The sequence below is a fragment of the Sus scrofa genome, chromosome 17, assembly GCF_054392235.1.
Source record: "Sus scrofa isolate SSC_HxYL_T2T_F1_AM1 chromosome 17, Sscrofa_HxYL_maternal_Yorkshire_Landrace_v2.0, whole genome shotgun sequence".
In the NCBI taxonomy this organism is placed as follows: Eukaryota; Metazoa; Chordata; class Mammalia; order Artiodactyla; family Suidae; genus Sus; species Sus scrofa.
In genome coordinates this window covers 57367996-57393535 of record NC_139399.1, presented here as the reverse complement: position 1 = coordinate 57393535, position 25540 = coordinate 57367996, and the positions used below count along the sequence as shown (strand labels likewise).

General features: G+C 39.6%; 1 protein-coding gene across 22 annotated transcripts in view; it reads right to left on the bottom strand.

The window, feature by feature from the left end:
* Positions 1–25540, bottom strand: part of NCOA3 (nuclear receptor coactivator 3) — a 135430-nt gene that overhangs the window by 17117 nt on the left and 92773 nt on the right. For 15 of the 22 annotated variants that reach the window (XM_085002550.1, XM_085002554.1, XM_085002553.1 and 12 more), the window contains exons 3-11: positions 9350–9454; positions 8735–8907; positions 8248–8348; positions 6591–6765; positions 6011–6199; positions 5767–5868; positions 2040–2180; positions 1611–1758; positions 47–438 (exon numbers count right to left, since the gene is read on the bottom strand). In XM_085002550.1, coding sequence (XP_084858676.1) covers positions 47–438; positions 1611–1758; positions 2040–2180; positions 5767–5868; positions 6011–6199; positions 6591–6765; positions 8248–8348; positions 8735–8907; positions 9350–9438 — 1510 coding nt within the window. In that variant the 5' untranslated portion in view covers positions 9439–9454. 22 annotated transcript variants of the gene reach the window in all.

The following is a 25540-nucleotide window of genomic DNA, read 5'->3' as shown; positions in this document are numbered from 1 at the left end:
AGAATTAATGAAAAAGAAAAAAATTAAGGAAATGCAACACCAATACCTGCAACGGGAGAAAACTGATGTGAGGCCATCTTTGGGCTCCCACGATTACGAGGAGAAATCATGATATTCTGCTGGTTGGAGCCAAGACCAGGACTCCCGTGCGGAGGGCTACTCATGTTGAGACCGTAGTTGCTGTTCTGGTAGGAAGATGGTGACTGCATGCCTGGTCCAGGGTTCATCGAAGCTATGCTACCAGCAGCCCCATACCTAGCTCCAGTCATCTGGCCTGTGGTGCTGGGGTCAGCCAAGCCATAGGTCCTGCTGCTCAGCATCTGTAAGCCTTGGTTTGGCGACATGTTCATGCTGCCTACTGAACTGTTGCATCCAGCTGCTGGAGGCCTAACGCCTTGTCCAACAGGATTTGGGTTTGGTCTATACCCATTCTGTTCCCTGCAAAGAAACAGAACATCAAAGTTTTACTGAAAAATTACAGCATGCATTAAAAGCCTGAACCTGATTTTCTTTTTTAAAGATGAAGTGCCCCCAGGAATTTAACTTCTCAGGCGTCATTCCAATACCTAGTGACAACAGTCTAGATATTGATCAGTTATTAACCTAATAACATATTTTTAATAAGCCACATAACCTAAACAAGGGGCACCATCAGAGCACCGTGAAGGGCCCAAAGCTATGTAGCTAGAATCTCAGTGGGGCTTTACTAGAGTTCCTGTATATCAAAGGGTTAACCTGGAGATGCCTGCAAATTACTCAAGACAATTAATGGGTGAATATTCTGCTTCTTTACCATTAGCAACAGCAACCACTTTTTTTTTTTTTTTTTTTTTTGGCCGTGATCCTGGCATGTGGAAGGTCCCAGGCCAGGGATAGAGCCAATGCCACAGCAGCAACCTGAGCCACAGCAGTGACCATACTGGATCCTTAAACTGCTAAGCCACTAGGGAACTCCCTGTAACTACTTATTCTTAAAGTCTACCTTCGAATTTTATTTTATTTATTTATTTATTTATTTTTGGTCTTTTTGCTATTTCTTTGGGCCGCTCCCGCGGCATATGGAGGTTCCCAGGCTAGGGGTCGAATCGGAGCTGTAGCCACTGGCCTACGCCAGAGCCACAGCAACGCGGGATCCGAGCCGCGTCTGCAACCTACACCACAGCTCACGGCAACGCCGGATCGTCAACCCACTGAGCAAGGGCAGGGATGGAACCCGCAACCTCATGGTTCCTAGTCAGATTCGTTAACCACTGCGCCACGACGGGAACTCCTACCTTCGAATTTTAAATTCAATTCCTAAGAGCAATCTAATGCACCATTAGAAATGAAAAGTAACAGGGTCAGATTTTATAAGCTCTTTTATCCACTAGTCTTCCCAACTTCCAGCTTTCCTTTGGAATTAGTTATTTCATGAACACATCCTCATTTTCACATAAAACTATAACCTTAAAGAAAACATCATAATCCAGGAATCTAAATTCACTTCCGCAAACCCAACAACCTGCCTGCTTTTTCTCTTGTTGAATTTTCTCCCTTTTTACATTAATAATAAAGCACCTTGAGAACACTTGCTGCATTTAACATGAGCATACACAGTAATCTATCATTACCTCTGAAGAAAGTGGGTGGAGACAAAGCTGTGACGATCATTTGTTACAGGATTTCGAAAGAGTTTGCTCTTTGTCTGTGCAGTCACTATAGTGCCATCAGCCAAAGAGAATCGATACACTGGGGTTTCTGCATGGCCATGGATATAAGCTGTTGGGGAAAATACCCTATTATTAGTAACTACAACTGGCAGACCACACACAGAAGAAGAGAGGAAGGAAATAAATCTCAAGTGCAACATTTTCAAAACCCAGTCAAAGACTGGACCTCACCAAAATTAGGAAAAGGCTAAAATAAAAAATGCTCGAGAATCCTTTTCCTACTACCTCACAAAGACAGACAATATCTATAGTTATGTATGTACGTACTGCTCTATAGCATTCCAAACATAATGACAAACAAGATCAAGAAGCAACCTCCAAAAGCTTTACCTTCTTGATAGTGACGTTTCTGGGACCATGACTGCCCATCATTAAGACTAAAAAATCTCTGGATACACCTTCGGATTATATCTTCAAAGCCAGGCCTCATGGAGGATCTCAGTGAATTTGTATCTATACTGACAACTTTTCCTATTAAACAGAAAAAAGATTTAAATCCAATCTACAGGTATTCACCAGTTACATACTACATGGCTTAGCACTGAATAAAATACACTAAATCTTTGTCCCATCTTCTGATCCAAATTTCTGCTATGTCCGGCCGGAGCTTCTCTAAGGACACAGCCCTGCAGGACTTGTGCATTAAGTGTTCTGCCATATAGACTAGGAGAGTGTTATCACACAACTCACTTCACTGTACAGAATATAACGTGTCCAGATAACCTTAGATTCATTTTCATTTAGTTGAAAAAGTAACAAATACCAGTAAAATCTTAAGAGATTCTGTCCCTGCAATTACAAAGCAAGAGAAAATACCTGCCTCAACAGCTAGAGGGACAGTACAGCTCTTTCCACATGAGGTGACTGCATTTTTAGCCATTTAAAAATCTAAACTAGGAGGGTTAACTAAATACTCATTTTCCTAAGTATGAACACTTCTGACAAATGTTCCTTATCAAATACATGAGGGACAGGAAATATATACCACTCAAAAAAACTATGAAATTAGAGAAGGTTTCAGAGTTCCTGTTGTGGCTCAGTGGAAACAAACCCAACTAGTATCCATGAGGACGCGGGTTTGATCCCTGGCCTCACTCAGTGGGTTAAGGATTTGGCGTTGCCACAAGCTGCAGTGTAGTCTCAGACACGGCTCAGATTTGGCATTGCTATGGCTGTGGTGTAGGCTGGCAGCTGCATTTCCAATTCGATTCCTAACCTGGGAACTTCCATATGCCTCATGTGCAGCCCTAAAAAGAAAAAAAACAAAAATTACCGACAACGTCCAGGGCAAAAACTGTGTGATCAACATCTACGACATGGATTTCTATACAAATTATGCTGCATGGTCAAAAAATGTCAGACCATGAAAGAAGCTTATATGGATGTCAAGACTACCAACAGCTGTTTTTGTTCTCAGAGGTTTTACTAAAAAATGTAATATTCATCCAGACAACCTCTTATGTTCGGCACCAACATGTCCACCAGATTCAGAAATGATGGCAGTCATGACCCGGAAGTGAAGACTTGAAAGAAGTGGTCAATAATTTGATTATAGACAGATTGGGAAAGATGTAGGAAAAGTTTGCCCATCTATGTATCCGCTCCATGATGTGTTTCTAAAAAAAGTAGAAATGCTGAAGGAATCAAGTTTGGACTGGGAAAATTCTCAGAGTTTCTAGTACTGTAAAAGACAGTATTAGAGAAGCTACTGAGAATGAGAAAGGCACTGCACTGATGGGTATGAGCCACCAGTGCAAGAATCGACTTAAGACCCAGGTCTTCCATGACGACAAAGCATCTTGGGAGGAGGGGGGAGTACGGAGGAGGGGCAAATGCAATCCAGGAGCAAACACACGTGCACTGCGCCGGCAGGGGAACTATCTGTCCTTACCACCATCTGTCCTTAACACGGGAGAACAGACTGTGGTTGCCAGGAGGATTGGGGGATGTGCAGGTGGATGGACTGGGAGCTTGGGGTTAGTACATACAAACTGTAACACTTAGACTAGATAAACAACAAGGTCCTACTGTATAGCACAGGGAACGATATACAATCTTCTCAGACAGACCATGATGGGAAAGAATATACAATAGAATGTGTGTGTGTGTGTCTATAGATACATATATATAGATATACACTGAGTCATTTTGCTGTATAGCAGAAATTGGTATGTTATAAATCAACTATACTTTAAAAAAGTAAAAAATAAATTTAAAAAGAGTAATCTGTCCTCAACTACCTCCCCTGGGCTTAGGTCTGAGAGCCACATTACAAATACAAAACAGACATTCAGGAAAGGTTTGTTAAATGAAACACATCAGGGTCCAGAGTAATAAAATCTCTCCAAAAGCCAAAGAAACTACTGTATGAGTGCAAACCTCCCACAAAAGAATGGACAGCAACTGGAAGGTACCAACTACAACTGTGATAAGATGGTTCTCAGATGTTAACCAAACAAAAGTATTTAATTTTTCTTGCGTAGTAATTTCTAACTGTTATAGTAAATAGGCATCTTTAATAAAAGAAAATATTGATAAGATTTTTTTTCTTTCTATGGCCACACGTGTGGCAAATCGAAGTTCCCGGGCCAGGTGTCGAATCAGAGCTATAGCTGGGTCCTACACCACAGCCACAGCAACACTGGACCCAAGCCATGACCTACAGCATGCAGCAACACCAGACCCTTAACCCACCAAGCAAGGCCAGGGATCAAACCTGCATCCTCACAGAGACGTCAGGTCACTAACCCACTGAGCCACAACAGAAACTCCAATGAGATCATTGTTAAAGGTTCTACTTGCTCAACTGCTTAGGCAACAAGTTTTTATTTAGCATTTTCAGCTACGAAGTGTAAAGTACCTAGTGTCATTTAGGGAGAAAATTTATACTGCCAAATCATAACAATACAGACAAAGAACAACTCTAAAATAACACACAGAAATTCCTGTTACTAGGTTTGATATCTGAAGGTGAGTACAGAGAAAATTTTCCATTATAAAGTAAGATTCATTAGTGTGAACAGACTGTCAATTCAGATTACGAAGAACTTTTGCTTTTTTTCCCATCTGTGAAAATTAATATGAAGTAGCCTTAAATAACTGAGTCTGGCATAAAATGGTTGATGACTTCAAAAATAACCATTTTTTATAGTAAAATATTATGTGTCTATGTACATACATACACACACACACCAGCTCTGTGTTGTATGTTTATTTAAACCTATTCCTTTTTATCAAGTTATTTATTGAAGGTTGACATGGTAGACACAAAGCAAGTAATACAGACTTTCACTTCAGGCAGACCCAGCTGCAAACGCTCTTAGGAGTCATGACCTTGGACAAGCAACTCAACCTCACTGTCACCGGATCTGAGATAAAGCGTGTGTGACAAACCCTTGGTATCAACATTTAGAGTTAAATGATCAAAAGAGCAAATACAGATGATACTGCCACTGTGTTTAATTTCATCATTATGCCTTATCAACTATAATGGCCTTCTTTACTCTCATGGTCCAAAAAGGACAGACCAAGACTGAAATTCATGTTGATGTCAAGAATTACTCCCAGTAACTCTCATCAAATTACCCATATTTTTGAAATGTGTTTCTTTACAAAAAAGGGGCTTGAGGTTACAGAAAAGAAACAGTAACTTCTGGGAGTTCCCACTGTGGCTCAGAGGTAATGAAGTCAACTAGCATCCCTGAGGATGCGGGTTCGATCCCTGCCCTCACTCAGTGGCTTAAGGCAACTGGCGTTGCTGTGAACTGTGGTGTACGTCGCAGACGCAGCTCAGATCTGGCGTTGCTGTGGCTCTGGCATAGGCCAGTGACTACAGCTCCGCTTAGACCCCTAGCCTGGGAACCTCCATATGCCACGGGTGCAGCACTAAAAGGACAAGACAAAACAAAGGAAAAAAAAGAAACACAGGAAATAATCCATGCAAAGTATTCATTATAGTGGGTGCAGGCACTTAAATGATAGTGCAGGCTGTAGAAACAGTTAACTTCCATAAAAATTTTCAAAATGAACAATATGCAGGCACATGCACAGTTTTTACCTGAAAGATCATGTCTAGTAATAAAGCTCTCAGGGTTTGATGGAAACGCTCTTTCTCCAGTAGTGATTCGGCGGGCCACACAGATCATGCAGGATTGCAAATCTGCAATAGAAAATTGAACCAGGTAAGGATTCTATTTAACCTTTGGCTACATCTGTTCAATAGGCAAGTACGGACATCGAATTCAGTAAGAAGAATTACAACCACGGAAATCACAAAGCTCCAAGCATGTGATCGAGCTCACCTTCCCCCTCCTCCATCATAGCTCGAGGCTGGGACAGGGCAAAGCACTGCATCGTTTCATATCTCTGGCGCGTTTCAGGACTAGTGTTCATGTCTTCCAGGATATCATGTGGTATCTTCATCAACATACGGCAATTAAATGTATGGCTTTTTTGTCTCTGGGTCTCATTTGTCCAGGTAACTCCATTAACTTTGGAAAACAAGTTGAAAGGAGTTTTTTAAGCTGGCAATTTCAGTCTGTGACTATCATCAAGAATTGAAGCTACACCTATTTTCTCATTATACATCTATCACAGTAATTTCTACACTAATATTTTCAAAGTGGCAATATAAAAAACACTGGAATAATTTCAACTTCAACAGGTGTCTCACTTATATTCTATACCTCACTTCATACCCTGGACCCATGAAATGTACACCAAATTCTAAATTCATCTGAAAATGTTGCTAGCTGCCACTTATCTTCTTCTACATAAATCTGATCACTTGGTTTTCTAAAACGTAAAAGATCAATTTTCTAAGAAATGGTCAAAAAAAATTTTTTTTTAAACTTATCTAGGAAACACACATTAAAAGCCTACCTGTAGATTTCGGTAAGTTTTTAAGGAAATCCTTTCTGTCTTCTTCATGCAAGATACTGTAGACACTTGTGTTAACCAGGTCTTCTTGCTTGTATTGCAGGTACTGAGTGACGTTTTCTGACACAAATACAATGTTTCCTTCTCGATTCACCACAAACAGGAAACCATCCAACGCCTGAAGCGGATATGTTGATGTTGGCAGGCTATTAGGAGCTGAACTCTATCCCCTCCCCCCACCAAAATGCATCTGTTGAAGCCCTAACCCCCAGTGTGACTACGTTTGGAGACAGGGCCTTTCAGGAGGTAATTAAGGTTACTTGAGGTCGTAAGGGTAGGGCTCTAATCCAATAGGACTGGTGTTCTTATAAGAAGAGAGAGAGAGACACCAGAGATGCACACGCACAGAGAAAAGGCCACGTGAAGACACAAGAAGGCTGCCATCTACAAGCCAAGGAGAGAGGCCTCAGGAGAAACCAAGCCTGTCAACACCTTGATCTTGGACTTCCAGCCTCCAGAACTGTAAGAAATAAATTTCTGCTGTTTAAGCCACCCAGTCTGTGGTATTTTGTTATGGTAGCCTTAGCAGACTAAGACACCAGCCTTGGTACTAAATATAATTTGAAAAATCTACTACTGATTCAACCACTATTAGCCACCATTCCTATTAACATTAGCAACATTAATACAGGGTTATATGAAAAATAAAGACAATTTCAAGAAAGACAAATACAGGCAGCAAGAGATTTGAATTAATGTCTAATATAATTTTTGAAGGATTACTTCTTCAAAGGAGCTTTTAATAATAAGAAAATCATCCTTACTGCTCTCCATTTTCCCACTTGATACCAAGTCAAGCTACAGGAATTACCCCTGTCTTTAATGGGAATTTACAAAGAGGAACAATGCACTTTACTAAAAAGTAGCTGGAACAAACTAACTGAAATAAGAACAGTTTTGTTTTTGATGAGTTAAAGTTTTCTTAAAGGGCTTTCAGGCCCTGACTTAAAGTAAGAGAAACATTCTGTAAGTGCTACAGGTTAATTACATCTATTTAAAACAACTACTTAACAAAAAATACATTTGGGTTTTTGTTTTGTTTTGCTGCTTTTGAGGGCCACACCCAGGGCATATGGAAGTTCCCGAGCTTGGGTCTAATCAGAGCTGTAGCTGCCAGCCTACATCACAGCCACACCACCACCAGATCCGAGCAGCATCTGTGACCTACACCACAGCTCACGGCAACACCAGATCCCCAACCCTTTGAGCAAGGCCAGGGATCGAACCCACATCCTCATGGATGCTAACTGAGTTCATTACCGCTGAGCCACAACGGGAATTCCAAAAAATATATTTTAGGTCTTAAAAATGCTTCCAGAATATAAAATTGTAGTGTGTATAAGATCAATCCACACACAACAATACACCAAAGAGTCTGAGGTAAAATACACCCAAAATATTTGGGTGGGGGGAGAATGCCACAGGACCTCCTGAGTTACACATATTGTAAATATAAGAGTATTTTACCATCATATTCAGAATACTAAGTTCTATCTCGTGAAAAGAAACATTTTCTTTTGTTCTCATATCCTAACCATACACACACAAAAAAAATTTTTAAGTAACACAGCTGACTCGACAGCTAAAACCATACACTTGCCTGAAGTAAAAGTGGTCCTAAGGAGTCTTTATCAATCACCCCTTGTCCTGTGGAAGATACATCAGCTTTCTGAACATCATCATCATTGGAAATAGCTTTCCCTGAAAAGACATAAGGCAGTACTACAAATAGCATATATATATATCAGCGACAGATTAAATCCACCTTCAAATGGTCCCCCAGAACAGACACAAAGAGACATGCACACACATGTGCATTTGCATATACACACCATTTCCTGGTTAAGAAAATGATGCTACAATTTTTAGAGGTTAAAATTAAATTTCAGAGTTACCCAGGAGGGCAGAAATTATTCTAAATTTTCTTTCCCTACTAAATGTACTAGCAGAGCAGGTCAACTCATCTGTCCATTCCCAAAGAGGCTAGCCCTCAAGCAGCAGGAGTTCCCATTGAAGCAAGAGGCAGCAAAAGTGAACACTGTTAACAAGTTCCTTCTAAAAGACTTGTTTTTCTTACTTTGTATTACCTTGCTCTTTTATTTGACGTATCTGCCTTACTGTTTCCTTTAAAATTGCACATTTATCTGGTTTGACGTTGAAATTGTCAATATCGCTAAGATTAGCAGATATCAGTTCAGCCAGTTCTTCAATATATTTACTCTCCTGCTCCCGTCTCCACTTTTCACCACTGCAGGTAAGGCTGGGGGGGGGGCGGTTGGAGAGAAGGCCGTAAATACATCTATCACAAAAGAGCTGAATCAGTCCCTACCCAAGACGATTACATTCATACACGAGCAAGCTAAATTCAGCCCACAGAGACTAGCAAAACATTGTCTTGCAGAATCAGTACAGTATAGGTGAAACTCAAGCAAACCTAAACCTTAAGCAGTTAGTCTCATTTCATCATCTGCAAAACAAGGATCAATAATCTTCACCTCAGAGAAGTGAAATTAACAAATAATAAAACAGCAATAGCTACTTATTAATGATGAGGTCTTATGAACTGTATATAATCTAACCAGCAAATGTAAATAACAGAAAGCTGAAATGTTATCTTCAAACCACCCCCCCATGAAAAAAGGCACGGGGGTAGGGTGGGGGGGAGGACACCTTGGTGAAGTATCAGGAAATAAACCGCCTACCCTTGTCCCGGAGTATCACAGGGCAACTTGCGTTTTCGTGAATCAGGGGCTAGTGGATCCAACGAGTTTTCTCCTAATCCACTCATCATGAATAAACATCAGCAACTAAGAAAGAATAAGATAAAAACATTATGAAATATCCATGACTCTATAAAGGGGTCATATGCTTGAATGGCTGCATTTTGTAATTCAGAACTGCTTTCCCTAAATGGGTAGATAGTTCGTAATATTCTCTCCCTCTCTCTCTGGTTTTTTTTTTTTTTGGCCACACCTGCAGCATGTGGAAGTTCCCAGGCCAGGGATCAAACCCACACCTCAGCAGCAACCTGAGCAGTTGCAGTGACAACACCAGATCCTTAACCACTGTGCCACAAGAGAACTTCTCAATATGCTTTATAATAAATGACTATTCTGAAGATTTCAAGAATTCATGTTTCAATTTAGTCGTGCAGAATGTCCAACCCCAGGACAAATGCTTCTCAAGTCCTAGTAAAAATGCATATATTGATACCTCACAAGGAGTAAGGCATCTTCTTCACATCTAATAACAAGAAAAATAGACTACTAACTCTCCAACTGATAAAATTTTAAGTTTTATTTACACACAAGTAAGATCTTATTTGGTAAGAAGTTTTCAAATGATAAATGTCTAAATTATTTTCAGGTTATTTTTAAAGGTAGCACATTTTTTCCTTTAGACCATTTCATTAATATTTCTCATCCAATGTTTTTTTTTCTTCTGTTACTTCAAAATAAACCTAGATTGTGTAAATAATATGTAAACTCCAAAACATTCTGCTTAGGAGTTCCCATCATGGTGCAGTGGAAACGAATCCGACTAGGAACCATATGAGGTTGCAGGTTCGATCCTGGCCTCGCTCAGTGGGTTAAGGATTCAGTGTTGCCGTGAACTGTGGTGTAGGCTGCAGACACAGCTCGAATCTGGCGTTGCTGTGGCTGTGGCGTCAGCCAGCAGCTGTACTTCCAATTCGATCCCTAGCCTGGGAACCACCATAGGCTGCAAGTACAGCCCTAAAAGCAAAAGAAAAAAAGAAGAAGAAACCACATTCTGCTTAGAAAGTAATGAACCACAATAAAACTCCATGTGGGAAGATTTTGACAAGCTCTACAAAGCAATGATTATTTTAATGTTCACTGATGGAACTCTAATATGCCTTGGTTAAATGTGCACTGATAAAAGATAATAAACGTAGAGTATTTCTTGTTGGGAAAAAAAGGCAGATTTTAACTCAATTCTAAGACATCTACTAGGCCTTCATTTAACAAGAATTTTACTTGTCCTAAACTCTTGTTTATGAAGACAATCATTGTTACAAAGAATTCCAAGTCGACCACAAAGTTCAAACATTCCAAACTACTTTTTCTTAATATGTTAAAATGCATCTTGCATTCCATCTAGTCTATGAGACATATTGAAGGACATAAATTTCCACTAGATGGCACAATACTGCCAGGAAGAGAGACAAATAAATAGAAATCCAAAATTTCACACAAAATACTAATCAAACTTAAAATATGTAGCTTTACAAAAAATCAAAACCAGAAGTTCTAGATTACATTACTATCTTTACAGATGTTCTAGATATTAATTAAATACCAACAAAATTCATTCTACTGATAATTCTGGCAGTAAAATATAAAAAGGCTAAAAAGCTGGTGTTTTATGAACTTGAAGTGGTTTTTCTCACAACATAAGTTTAAAAAATAAAGGAGAGAAAAGAACTTCAAGTAAGTTTCATTGATAGTGGCTCAATATTATATTTTAAAGCATAACCACATCTCAATGCCATACTGTATTCGCCAAAAATGACCATGTCATAACAAAACAAAATCATTAAATAGTCCAGATTAAAGACAGCTAAAGAGAAATGCCAATTAAATGCAATATTTGATCCTATATCAGATCCTATACCAGAAGGGAAAATGCTATAAAAGACATTATGGGATCAACTGACAAAATTTAGAATATGGACAACAGAAGTATTTTGCCAAAGTTAAATTTACTTAAGTTGACTTTTGTTCTGTGGTTATTTAAGTCTTAGTACAAAAGGGCCATTATGTATACAAATGACCCTCCAATGGTTTTTGAGGGGAGTAGTGCATACTTTATAAGTGAGTGAGAAAAGGAACAGAAAAAGCAGAAAGGGAGGAGAAAGGAGGCCAGCAAATTGTTGACACCAGTTGTATCCTTTGGGGAGAAATTTTAAACTTCTTTGTACTATTCTCTTTCTTGCAGCTTTGCTTTAGGTTTAAAATTATTTCCAAATAAAGTTTTAAAACTATATTCAGTTTTGATTTCCAATTTTCACATTTAAAAAGAAAAACAGTAATTCCTTAAGTACAGAAACAGAGTAAACTAGCAACATCTCAATAGAATTTTATATTTGCTTAATATACAGGTTATTTTTAAACTGCGTGGCAAACCATCCAGTGAGTAATGGCATTTCTTTATTTTAAAAATATAATTTAGGGGAGTTCCCGTCATGGCTCAGTGGTTAACGAATCCGACTAGGAACCATGAGGTTGCGGGTTCGATCCCTGGCCTTGCTTAGTGGGTTAAGGATCCCGCGTTGCCGTGAGCTGTGGTATAGATTGCAGATGCAGCCTGGATCCTGCATTGCTGTGGCTCTGGTGTAGGCCGGTGGCTACAGCTCCGATTGGACCCCTAGACTGGGAACCTCCATATGTCACGGGAGCAGCCCAAGAAATGGCAAAAAGACCAAAAAAAAATATATATATATATATATAATTTAGGAGTTCCCGTTGTGGTGCAGAGGAAACAAATCGACTAGGAACCACAAGGTTGCAGGTTCAATCCCTGGCCTTGCTCAGTAGGTTAAGGATCTGGCGTTGCTGTGAGCTGTGGTACAGGTCGCAGATGCGGCTCGGATCCAGCGTTGCTGTGGCTATGGCGCAGCTGTAGCTCTGATGAGACCCCTAGCCTGAGAATCTCCATATGCTGCGCCGTGGGTGCAGCCCTAAAAAAAAAGAAAGAGAAAAAAAATGTATGTATATAATTTACTTCACCATCTAGACATTATTCACTTTCTTCGGTATAAAACATAAGCTGAATCCTCAAAATTGAGTAGCAAACTATTTAATAAATAATAGCATTTCTTTAATTTGAAAGACAGAACTTATTCTATGTTCTCAGTATTACTTCCTTACTTTGCTATTACACCTAAGCTGAATCTCCAATACTTCACTGAATAAAGGGTACATTCAACTTAAAGTTATATTTTATAGTTCCCTTCATTCTGATCTATATAAAAGTTGGAAGGTTTCTTCAAACTTCTTAAATTTTTGTTTTCATGATTGGTATAGGATGTCACCAAAATTAATTTTAAAGGCATAAATTACATCAAAGGAGAATCAAAATCATAACAATCTCTTAGTACAAAAGAAATCAATAATCACAATTATCAGTCTAAACCATAAATGCATACACATCATTCACATCAAGTCAATATTCATGCGCACGTTAGAGAAACCTAAATATGGCTACTTATGTCCAATACACATGTGGCTCCTTCTCCTGATCTGGCAGAAGCAGCCAAACATGCACGTGACTGTGCAGTACGGTTGCTCCTCTACTTGCTACCAAGTTTACTCTTTTACAGAGTCCAATGATCTCTAGTAACAAGGTAATTATACAGAAATGCGCTAATGCCAGATCTTCATTTAAAACCATGGTAGTGGTGTTTAATTAATTAGGATATAAAATGATTCTCATGTTCCATTTTTTTTAGGGCTGCACCTGCGGCACATGGCAATTTCTGGGCTAGGGTTCGAACAGGAGCTGCAGGCTGCAGGCCTACACCACCCCGCCACAGCAAAGTGGGATCGAAGCCGCATCTGCAACCTACACCCTGCTGAGCAAGACCAGAGATCAAACCTGCACCCTCACAGACACTATGTTGGGTTCTAACCCCCTGAACCACCACAGGAACTCCTCACATTCCTTTTTTTTTTTTTTTTTTTTTTGTCTTTTTGTCTTTTGTTGTTGTTGTTGTTGTTGTTGTTGCTATTTCTTGGGCCGATCCCGCGGCATATGGAGGTTCCCAGGCTAGGGGTAGAATCGGAGCTGTAGCCACCGGCCTACGCCAGAGCCACAGCAACGCGGGATCCGAGCCGCGTCTGCAACCTACACCACAGCTCACGGCAACGCCAGATTGTTAACCCACTGAGCAAGGGCAGGGACCGAACCCGCAACCTCATGGTTCCTAGTCAGATTCGTTAACCACTGCGCCATGACGGGAACTCCTCACATTCCATTTTTTAAGGAACAGGTTCAATAGATTTCTTTTTCTAGTTCTTGGACAGGGACAAACCTTGGTACTACATTTATTGGACAATGCCCAAAAGACCTTGTGATATCCGAGTTTGAATGACAAAATACTATGCAACAAAAAAAAAAATCAGAGTAGATCAAATACATCCCCTAAATTTCATTTAGCTAAAGAAAATGTTCAACATGAGAAATTAAAAACAGAAATATTTCTGGAAAAAAAAAAGGTTTCAGCATATACAGTAACTACTGTAATAATTCCTTAGCACAAATGACTATGACAAACTCTCTATGTTTTCTATTTATTGTGAATTAAACTTAGTTATTATAAATATAAATAGTATTTGTTTTACTTGTCAGGTCTGTTGTCTGTTTCTCTCTGACAGAGCCAGGCTCAAACTATAATACCTAGTTTGGTAAATTTCTCTTTTGAAGGTATGAAAGGTAAATGCCTAGCATATACACACTAAATCTAGACCATCTGCAGTCACTAGTCAAGAATTAGGGTAGGGGAGTTCCCGTCGTGGCGCAGTGGTTAACGAATCCGACTAGGAACCATGAGGTTGCGGGTTCGGTCCCTGCCCTTGCTCAGTGGGTTAACGATCCGGCGTTGCCGTGAGCTGTGGTGTAGGTTGCAGACGTGGCTCGGATCCTGCGTTGCTGTGGCTCTGGCGTAGGCCGGTGGCTACAGCTCCAATTCGACCCCTAGCCTGGGAACCTCCATATGCCTCGGGAGCGGCCCAAGAAATAGCAAAAAGACAAAAAGACAAAAAAAAAAAAAAGAATTAGGGTAGGAGAAGGAAATGGAACCAGGTCCCTAAGTAGATCAATCCCCCTGCCCCCTGCCGCCACAAAGTTCTAAAGGTTAAGAATCATAGATCATTTAACTGTACAGCTTACATTTTTGTATCTTAAATTACAACCTATCTAGTTTGAAGGATATATGGAATAGGTAAAATCCATATTCAAAGGGAAAATAATGCAGCACAAGCCTCCCAGTATCTCTATAATATCTACTGATATTAAGCCCCTTTTAAATTCTGATTCCCTAAAATTAAAGATTATCATCTACACAGCTGAATGGAAAAGAAATTAGGACCACAATATAAACCTTCTCCCTCCTTCCGCCCAAGTAATCTGTACACTTGTACATACATATATTCTGAAGTTGCTAATGAAGAGATATCCGCCAGCTGATTGTTAAACTGGAGATACACCTCAGTTTACACACTTGTAGGTAGAATACAATCCAATCACAGAAGGCTTTTCAAGCACCTGACACCACAGTAAAGGACTAGACCGAAAAACTTTTCACTGAATCAGAATCCAAAGTTCCAAAATGTATTCTATCTTTCTATGTCAGCCATTTTTTACAATTATTTTTCTTTTTGAAATGTTTTTACTTGAGTTTGATGCTATACTACTTAAATATACTAATATGACAATGCACACTTTAAGCTAAGATAACATTTAACCAAGATATCTGTACACTACTTCAACATAGATTCACAGCGATTTGTAATAACATTCAATGCTCTCAAAACCTAAGGCTACCTATTTCTATATCATTTTGGAAAAGTTACAAGTAGATCCAGGATGAATCAGATTTTAAATAAGTAAGAATCTTATAGCAATTGGATAGAATTTCTCATATAAATAGTATAGGCCTTTTTATATAAAGCAATCAAGCTATGGTACAGGTTTAAGCTTAAACATGCACAGAATACAACACATGGCTAGAACATGAACACTCATTAAAAGCATCAAAGAATTATGCCCACCAGCTCAAAAGCCATGAAAATGTTGGTATGTGGCTTAGTAGCATTAACTAGCTTTCTTTTTGGTTTATTTGCAGTTAAGACAAGAGGGAAAATCTTAATTATGTACAACAAATTAGCCAGATGGACAAGGAAACAGGAAATACTCCCTGTCCAAAAGGAAAGGATACCAATTAACAATGCTACTGTCGGAGTTCCCGTTGTGGCATAGCGGAAATGAATCCAACTAATATCCAGGAGGATGTAGGTTCGATCCCTGACACTGCTCAGTGGGTTAAGGATCCAGAGTTGCCGTGAGCTGTCACAAACATGGCTTGGATACCGTGTGGCTGTGGCTGTGGCGTGGGCTGGCAGCTGCAGCTCTGAATCAACCCCTATAGGGCCTGGGAACCTTCATACGCTGAGGGTGTGGCCCTAAAAGCAAAAAAACAAACAAAAAACAATGCTAGTGTCCATTAGGTGATCAAGAAGTTGGAGGTGGAGCGGGGTGGGGGGAGGAGTAAGGAAAGCCTATGTCAAAATGAAGAGGAGTTAAGTAACCCAGTAAACCCTCCAATGGCATAGAGACCAACTGAAATACTTTATTTTCCTAAATTAATAAGAAGGGGGAAGACTGATAGAACATTGTAAACCAGCTACAAAGGAAAAAATAAAAAATATAAAAATCTGAAAAAAATTTAAAAGGGGGGAAGAGAATAACTTGAACAGTGTTAGGCATACCATGTATTATTCCGCGTAACTTCTTAGAGTGACTCTCCAAGGCATGCACTGTTTCCATTTTACAGATAAAGCAGTAGCTAGATTACACACGGATTGGGTGACAGAGCCAGGACCAAAATATTTTCAGACTTTATAACTAACAAAACATGTATCAAATGTTCCTTGGGCACTTTATTCTCCTCCCCTCCCCCCAAAATAAACCATCTATATTGTTGAATCACACCATCTCCAACCAGTTAGCCAGAAAATGTCTCAGCTCATCAGTAAGAACACTGAGAAGCAATTACATGCAAGGTTTAGGGGCTTGTAGTATTAGGGTCAGAGGCAAGGAGGTACACCAGCTCAGCAGGTACTAATGCAGCCTTTCCCCTTGAGCCCTGAAAAACCAACCATTACTCTACAAGTCACTAGATAAACTGCTCTCTTAGGCAGCCTACTATTAACTATGACCCTTATTTCCACCTCAGACCAACAGTCAGTGGCTCACACAGCAAGGAGAAAATCTGAGATCAGAAATTCATAAAGTTAAAAAAAAAAAAGAAAAAAAGAAAAAGAAATTCATGAAGTATACCCTAAAATAATCTGTCAAGTATTTTCATTCTTGGGTTTTCTAAGACCAAATGCTGGGGCCAAGAACTTTGGACTACCTCACCAGTAATTTAGTTCATTTGTCAGGGTCATACCTGACTTAAACAAGGTATTATTAACCACACTAACTAGGGAGTATTTCTGGTTATCTCCTAAGAATCCCAGTAACATTAAGGAAATTTTCATACAACTGTGGATTTGAATTGATCTACTAAAAACTGCTTGAAGCGTTATATAAAAGCAGAGACTGATCAAGCCAATTAGGGAAAAAAATGCCATTGGGAAAGATTTATGAGACATTCAAACACAAAGGCACTACCCAAAATTCAAGTTTCAAATTGATGGTCTTAAGACAATTTTAGTACACAGTCATCGCTAGTAAGGCTTAATCCTAAAATATATTTTCCAAAATATCAAGTTAAAGGTTTTACTTCAATCTTTTGTGCAACATTAAGAGAACCAGCACCATGGAGGAAAGAAATGAAAGAAAATAGAACCTGTGTATGTTTAGGGGACAAGGGGAAGCAGGGGAGGAGACAAGTCTGTAAACATGGAACCACTTTGGAAGTGTCCTCCTCCGTTGGCTGACTCTTTCAGTGAATATTTCCACCTTCATGTTTTAATTCAACCCGGGGATAGAGGATAAGCACTGAAAGGAGATAAAATGGAGGGAAAGAAAGGGAAAATTTCAAATCAAAACTAACTGGAGTATCCCTTTGTTGTTTATAACTTGTTATGCTTAGAAGGATAAAGTTATAAACCTCCTAATGCAATTCTTTTTTACTTTACTTTAATTCCATTTCAGTTCAAACACTGGCATGCCCAGACCATTTTGGGTCTAGCAAATAGAGATAAAGACCCCACACATTGTTAGAACTCACAGGCAAGCAGAAGAGGAAAAACATACAGTTATAACAACATAGTTTAAATGTTAAAATGAAGGCACAGCAGATAGGAAACCTAGCAGCCTATGGTTTTTTTTTCAAATAGAGAAAAAGCACATAATGGTGTCTACAATAAACTACCTTGCTGCAGACATATGCAGAAAAATAGTATAAATCTTGGGTCCTGGTCATTCTTTCCTCTATCTTTAGTTAATAATGCCTGCAAATTTGGAAAGGGGAGAGCAAAGAGCAATAAAACAAAATACTCTGTTTTTACTATACAAGTTGAGCTGAAAAGGAATAAAATGTAAATCAACAGCTATATTTTAACCCACCAGGCTTCATTCTCTCTTCTCCCTTTTTATGTCCTGCCTTTTCATTCTTAATCAACAGGCTGACTCCAAAGCCCCTTCACATTTATGCTCCAGTTTACGCCTGATGAGGCTGAACTCCAAGAGTCTCCCCAGAGGTTCTAGTATCAGAACTGGGCATACCAACCAGCGAGGCAGGTGTTAGTTGCAACTGGAAGCTTGTTGCCAAGAGACTTCTCAACCTCCACATGAGCAACAGAGTTAAAGTTCACAAACATACACTGTGCAGAGGGTGCAAAGCTTGCCAATTCCATCTAAATCAAACTACCCTCTCCTGACAGCACACTAACTAGCTAGGTAATTCTCTGTTTTAAAGGTTACAGTGACTCCCACAATTTGAAGCCCAGAATCTCTCTCATTCATAGGAAGAGAGCTAAATTTAAGTTTCATAAACCTCATTTCGGCTTCATGCCCAAAAGCATACTCTCTAATCATACTTCTTCCTCCTCCTCACCACCACCATCCCAATGGTTTAAGCTAAAAAAGATGCTGACAAAAGATCATCATGGAAATATTCCCTGTTTGTATTTAACCTTAAGTCATTCTTTTTAGATCTCCCCTTCGCCCCTCTTTTATCTTGAATACTAAAATACTCCTAGTCATCTTTCAAGATCAAACTCAGCTATAACCTCTGGTGAAACCACTCCCAACTCTCCCAATCAGTAAGTTTCCCCTGCTTTATCCTTATGTGCTTTTCTTATTTTTATGACATTTTACACAGTACACTCTATTCTTGCTCACTTTTCTACATTATAGGCTCTAAACCATTATAAATCTTGTTAGAGACTATTTTATTACAAATTCCTTCCTCTCTTTTACTACTACACCATTCCCCTTGTTCCTTTTTCCAATTCTAGTTGTTTCCCCTTTCCACACAATTAACTGTACTTCTTTTTTGGCTGGGGAGGGGGGCACACCCGCAGCATGGACAAGTTCCCCGGGCCAGGGACTGAACCCGCCACACAGCAGCGACCAAGACGCTGCAGTCACAACCCGGGATCCTTAACCTGCTGTGCGATGAGGGAACTCCCCATTAGCTATACTTCTGACCAACTCTACGATATTTGCAAAATACAGAGAAGGTGCAGGGGCAAGGAAAGGGATGACACACCTAAAAACCTTGTAGAAGTTTTGCTTCTTTCTAACATGTCATTTTTCACTTTGATATTCCCATACCAAAAAATACGGTGGCTTTAAGATCAAAATCAAACTCAGGAGTTTGAACACTTCATATGATTTACTATAATACAATAAAAAGACAGTGGGGCTTTGTTAGAATCAAACTTGAGAAGTGAATCCCCATTTCACTAAAAGGTAAACATTTATCTCCTACAAAAAGCTTGTCATCTGTAAATTTATTTGAAGTATAGTAAAAACCAGGGATAATTACATGTCACAACTTCTTATGTTTATTATGAGAATGAAAAGCAATACAAAGTAAGCAACTGGTGTAGGGAATAAAGGTGATCCCTCTGAGGCACACGATACCAAGAACAAAGATGTTCAGCAACACCAATTTTCTGCTCCCGTTTGAAAAGCAAGTAGTTACAAATATCACATACGGCAACAGATTTTAAAGATTCAGACAAATAAATGAGCCAGAACTATTCAGGCTATCCTCAACTTACAAATAGTTGACTAGAATTCAAAACATTCTCCCAGTGAAATAGTGACATGAGTGGCAGGTAGTAGCTAACGTGAGGCCATGAAAATAGGATCAAACTATCTCCATAGAAGTCTGTGTCTTAAGATACCCAGGTATAATCAGAGAATAAGTAGGTACCTTTTAGAAGATTCTGAAGAGGTTATCCAAGTACCTTCAAAGGACTACGTAAAAGCACACAGTGCTGGTTCTTTTTCATGGTCTCTCTTTATTTCGAGTTCGTGGTTTCATTTTTCTTTGATAGATATAAATGTCTCTATATCAAAAGTATTATTTATACTTAAGAATGTCTGTTGGCACATAATGAAAATATGAGCAGTAAAGAAAAAAAAGAGGAGAGAGAGTGTTTAGACCCCTTGAGGTAAGCAATAAAGCTCTGGACTAAGATAAGCGGTCAGAGTTAGAAGGGTGTGTGCACAGAAATAAAATCTGATATAACTTTAATTAATAAGCAAAGAAGATATAAAGGAGAGATGATCACAGCCTGTGCCCTATTCTCCCCTAATCCATTCTTTCTGACTCAGAGAAGATACTTTAAGAAATGTTGGAGTTCCCGTCGTGGCGCAGTGGTTAACGAATCCGACTAGGAACCATGAGGCTGTGGGTTCGGTCCCTGCCCTTGCTCAGTGGGTTAACGATCTGGTGTTGCCGTGAGCTGTGGTGTAGGTGGCAGACGAGGCTCGGATCCTGCGTTGCTGTGGCTCTGGCGTAGGCCGGTGGCTACAGCTCCGATTCAACCCCTAGCCTGGGAACCTCCATATGCCGCGGGAGCGGCCCAAGAAATAGCAACAATAACAACAACAACAACAACAACAACAAAAGACAAAAAAAAAAAAAAAAGAAATGTTAAAACTTAAGAGCTCAAACTACTGCCTTTGGAATGGATAAGCAATGAGATCTTGCTATATAGCACTGGGAACTATATCTAGTCACTTATGATGGAGCATGATAATGTGAGAAAAAAGAATGTATGTATGTATGTGTGACTGGGTCACCTTGCTGTACAGGAGAAAACTGACAGCACACTGTAAACCAGCTATAATGGAAAAAATAAAAATCATTATAAAATAAAAAAATAAATGAAATAAAACTTAAGAGCTGATATCATTAGCCACATGGTAATTCAATGGCTGAGAATAGCAAAGATGCTATAGGAAGTAGCACTAATCAAGCAGTGCATGATACATGCAATAGTCACCATGGGTCAACTACAAGACAGATATTCCTAATATGGAGTGCCTGCGCAGTTAAAAACAAAAAAACAAACCTTGAACAAGACACTTCCTCCTACAGTACTCAAGCTGGCCCTGCCCACCAATATCAAAAACATAAAGAAGCTACCCTGCAACAGTAACATCTCAAAAACTAACAATGTGGAAATGTGAAGCTGATAAAACACTTCAAATTAATTTTAGAAAGAAAAGGTATTGAAGGTAGAAAGAGAGAATAAGATATACCAAGGGAAAAGCATATCTTAGCTGGATTCCCTTCCCTAAAAGCAAAGAGGTGGGAGCAGATGATCTCTAAGTCTAGCAACACGACATGGCTGGCCTGACTCATGAGACTTCCTGGATGGGTCACCATCTAGACTACACGTTAGTCTGTGCTCAGTCCTTGCTGCTTCCAGTGCCTTTTTTCTTTTTCTGACCTCACAGCTTATTACTCTTCAGTGATTATAATTCCATCCTAGCCTAAATAACCTTAAATTCAAAAGAAGCTTTTTGAAAAATAATGCTTCTATATCCCCAAAAGTTGTATGTCTGATGAAAGATATATACTCTTCAAATCAATCTCCAAAAGGCACTACTGATTTCATGGACGACAATAATACAAATAACAAATGAGAGCAGGTACAGCAAAGTCCATGAAGAAAGTAAGAATGCACTCCTAAGATCATTTACCTGTCAAGGTTGTGTAGCACTGGTAGCAATGTCAAATATCAAAATCCAAACTAAACTACAACTGCCTCCTTAGTCCCCTCCAAAACAGAGCTGCTATGCTACACGGAGCGAAAACTCTGTGCCTCTAGGTCAAGACTGTTCAAGGGAAGAAGTCTGCCGCAAGCAAGAATATAAACTACTGAGGAATCGGATGAAAAGATCCCTCAATCTAAATAAGACGTAGCTTGGTTTTGTTTTTTTTTTTTTTTTTGTTCAAAGGTCAGTTTGATGACTCATGACTTTAAAGAGCTTCTCTGTGTACTTCATAAAACCTGCCTATGCCTGTGGAGTAAATGAAGCTGGGAGCACCTCATTACCGTTAGAGAACATTTGAGGCAAAAAAAATAATTATGAACTCTTATAAAACCATTCATACAACTAAACTGGCTCAAATCAAAACCCACTTCGCCAAGTGTATTAAGAATGGTCAATAAGTACTAGGGGTGTAATATACAATATGACTATAACCCTGCTGCATGATAAAAAGGAAAGTTGTTAAAAGAGTAAATCCTTCAATTAAAAAAAAACTTTTAAGGCAAAAAAGTCAATCCTAAGAGTTCTCATCACAAGGAGGAAACTTTTTCTTCTTTCCTTTTTACTGTATTTGTATGAAATGACATGTTAGCTGAACCTGTTGTGGCAATCATTTTACAATATATGTAAAAGCATCACGGCACACCCCTTAAATTTATTCAGTGAAGTATTTCCATTATTTTTCAATAAAACTGAGGAGGTGGGAGGTTTTGGTTGTTTCCTTTTTTTTTTTTTTTTTTCCAGTGGTCACTCTTCAACAGCCTGGGTGTTTTCCACACAAAGGAGATCATATTCCCTACGCCAGTGTGCTTAGGCAGAACTGTTGATTAAAACAGACAAGTTTTGGGTTTTTTTCCCCTTCAACAAGCTGATGACCCAGTGCTAGGGATCAACAAAACTAATACATGCAGAATCACAAATGTATCTTGTGCTATAAAAAGTCTCTACTGAAAATTAACGGCTCATCCGTAATTTATTTATTTATTTTTTTGTCTTTTTGCTATTTCTTGGGCCGCTCCCGCGGCATATGGAGGTTCCCAGGCTAGGGGTAGAATCGGAGCTGTAGCCACCGGCCTACGCTAGAGCCACAGCAACGTGGGATCCGAGCCGCGTCTGCAACCTACACCATAGCTCACGGCAACACCTGATCGTCAACCCACTGAGCAAGGGCAGGGACCGAACCCACAACCTCATGGTTCCTAGTCGGATTCGTTAACCACTGCGCCACGACGGGAACTCCTCATCCGTAATTTAAAAGCGGGAACAACTGAGTACCACATGTCATACAAGCTATTCAAAGTCTAACCTTCAGTCAACCAGGTTCCTACTAATAAAAGAAAGAGATTCAGGTTAACAATAACCATGTGTCTCTCTCCCTTTCTTTTTTTTTTCTTTTAAATGGTCGTACCTACAGCACATGGAAGTTCCTAGCCCAGGGACTGAATCTGAGCCACAGCTGTGGCCTTGCCAAATCCTTTAACCCACTACGCAGGGCCACACCTCTGCAGTGACCTGAGCCACTGCAAATTTTTAACCCACTGCACCCCAGTGGGAATTCCACTATGTGTCTTTCAAAGTCGCTAAACTTTACTGGTTAGCTCAGGTCGTCCTGGTGTTCAAGTAGGAAAAAACAGAGCCAACAGAGACAGCTGTGGCAGAAAGTGGACATGCTACAAGGCAACAAACAGATACAGCAGGGTAAAAGATTTACGTCAAATGCTTCTAGAGTTCCAACCAAATTCAATAGATCAGTAGTTCTCAACCTCTTTCTTTCTTTCTTTTTTTTTTTTGGTCTTTTTACGGCTGCACTCACAGCATATAGAAGTTCCCAGGCTAGGAGTCAAACCAGAGCTGCAGCTACCAGCCTATAACACTCCACGGCAATGCCAGAATGGAGCCGCATCTGTAACCTACACTGCAGCTTGTGGCAATGCCAGATCCTTAACCCACTGAGCAAGGCCAGGGATCAAACCCGCATCCTCATGGATGCTAGTCAGGTTCTTAACCCGCTGAGCCACAATGGGAACTCCTTCAACCTTTTGTTATCAGGCTTCTTTTTATCTCTTAAAAATTGGGAACTCTTATAAAGCTTTGATTATGGGGGTTATACTTATCGAAGTTTACTATATCAGAAATTAAAACTTGAAACATTTAAAATATTAATTCATTTAAGTCTATTAAGAGTTCCCACTGTGGCACAACAGGATCAGCAGCATCTTCAGAGTACTGGGATACAAGTTCAATCCCTGACCCAGCGCAGTGGGTTAAGGATCCAGTGTTGTGCCACAGTTGTTGCGGCTCAGATCTGATACCTGGCCCAGAATTCCACATGCCACAGGGTGGCCAAAAACAGTAAGTTTAGTATATGTTAACATACACAATTCTATGAAAAATAACTTCTGAAACAAAACAACTCCATGAGAGGTGGCATTGTTTCACATTTACAAACCTTATGTCTGGCTTAATACAAGACAACTAGATCCTCGAATCTACTACTCCATTCACTCTGGTATATAATACATTATACTGATTGAAACATACGAAGAAAATCCAGCCTCCAGGAAACACATACATGTAAAAGGAAGGACTATTTCAATAGCCTTTTACAATCAATTACAAATAATTTTCCTTTATATTATGCTAAAACTCAACAAGTAGTACTTCAAGATTTGGAAATAGTTTCAATCTAACAAAAAGTTGCAAAAAATATAACAAAGGAAAAAGTACAGAGCATACCCTGATTTGCTTGTTTTATTAGTTTCCTGTGACTATTCTTAACAAATCACCACAAACTGGGTGGCTTAAAACAACAGATAATTACTCTCTTGAAGCTCTGGAGGCTCAATGTCCAAAATAAAGGTGCTGACAGGGCCGTAATCTTTCTGAAGGCTCTAGGGGAGAATCTGTTCTACCCTCTTATTTCTGGCCTTGCCAGCAATCCCTGGAATTCAAGGACAAGTGATACTTTCTTAAAGGTTAGTTGAAATCTGAAACCTATCAATGAACTTTCATATTGTTACAATAACATACTAACTTAGAGTCTGAAAAAATATCTTTTACCCATGTATGATTTTGTAACAGCAAACACTGTCAAATGCATGATACCAGTTCCCTGATAAAGCAAATCTTCATATATTGATACATTTATACAATATCTCCACATTAATATCACCACCCATCTCATTTATAAAGTCTAACTAACTGAGAAGCTGTCACACACTCATGGTGTGACAGAGTCAAACTGAACACGGTAATTTTTACTTGAAATCTCAAATTTTATCCCTGTCAACAAACACGGAGTTCTCCTATGGCACAGCAGGTTATTCAGCAGGCAGTGGCTGGGGTCGTTGCTGTGGTGTATGCGGGGCTTAAGCACAGACACCAAGGCTTTTTACCAGGAAGCAGCATTTATTCGTGCCAGCACTGGCTCAGCGGATTACTATCCAGAGGCTGAGCCCCGAATGCAGCAGGGCTCCACTTTATATACCTGGCTTGTTTTCTCGCTACATGTAAGTTTCTTTGTTCCCCTTATCAGATATACTACAAATTTTAGGCAGACAATTATAGACACGCCTTCGCTCAAGGATATAGGTTATGCTACATTACTACACAACTACGCATGCGTGCACAGATGCTGGCACCTTCCCTTTGATCTGGGAGGCACAGCCCCCTCGCACTACAGTGGCGTGGGTTTGATCCCCAGCCCAGGAACTTCCGCATGCCACAGGTACAGCCAAAAATAAAACAAAACAAAATACCCTCAGACGTTTTCTTTGAAACGATACACCTTGCTCAACCTTCAAGAAACTGTCTGGCAAATGCCCAAGTTTCAGTAACTTTAGCTGGCTAGTCATTCTCCCAAGTAAAAATGGTATTTCAATAAAAAAGTGGCCTGTGAGTACACA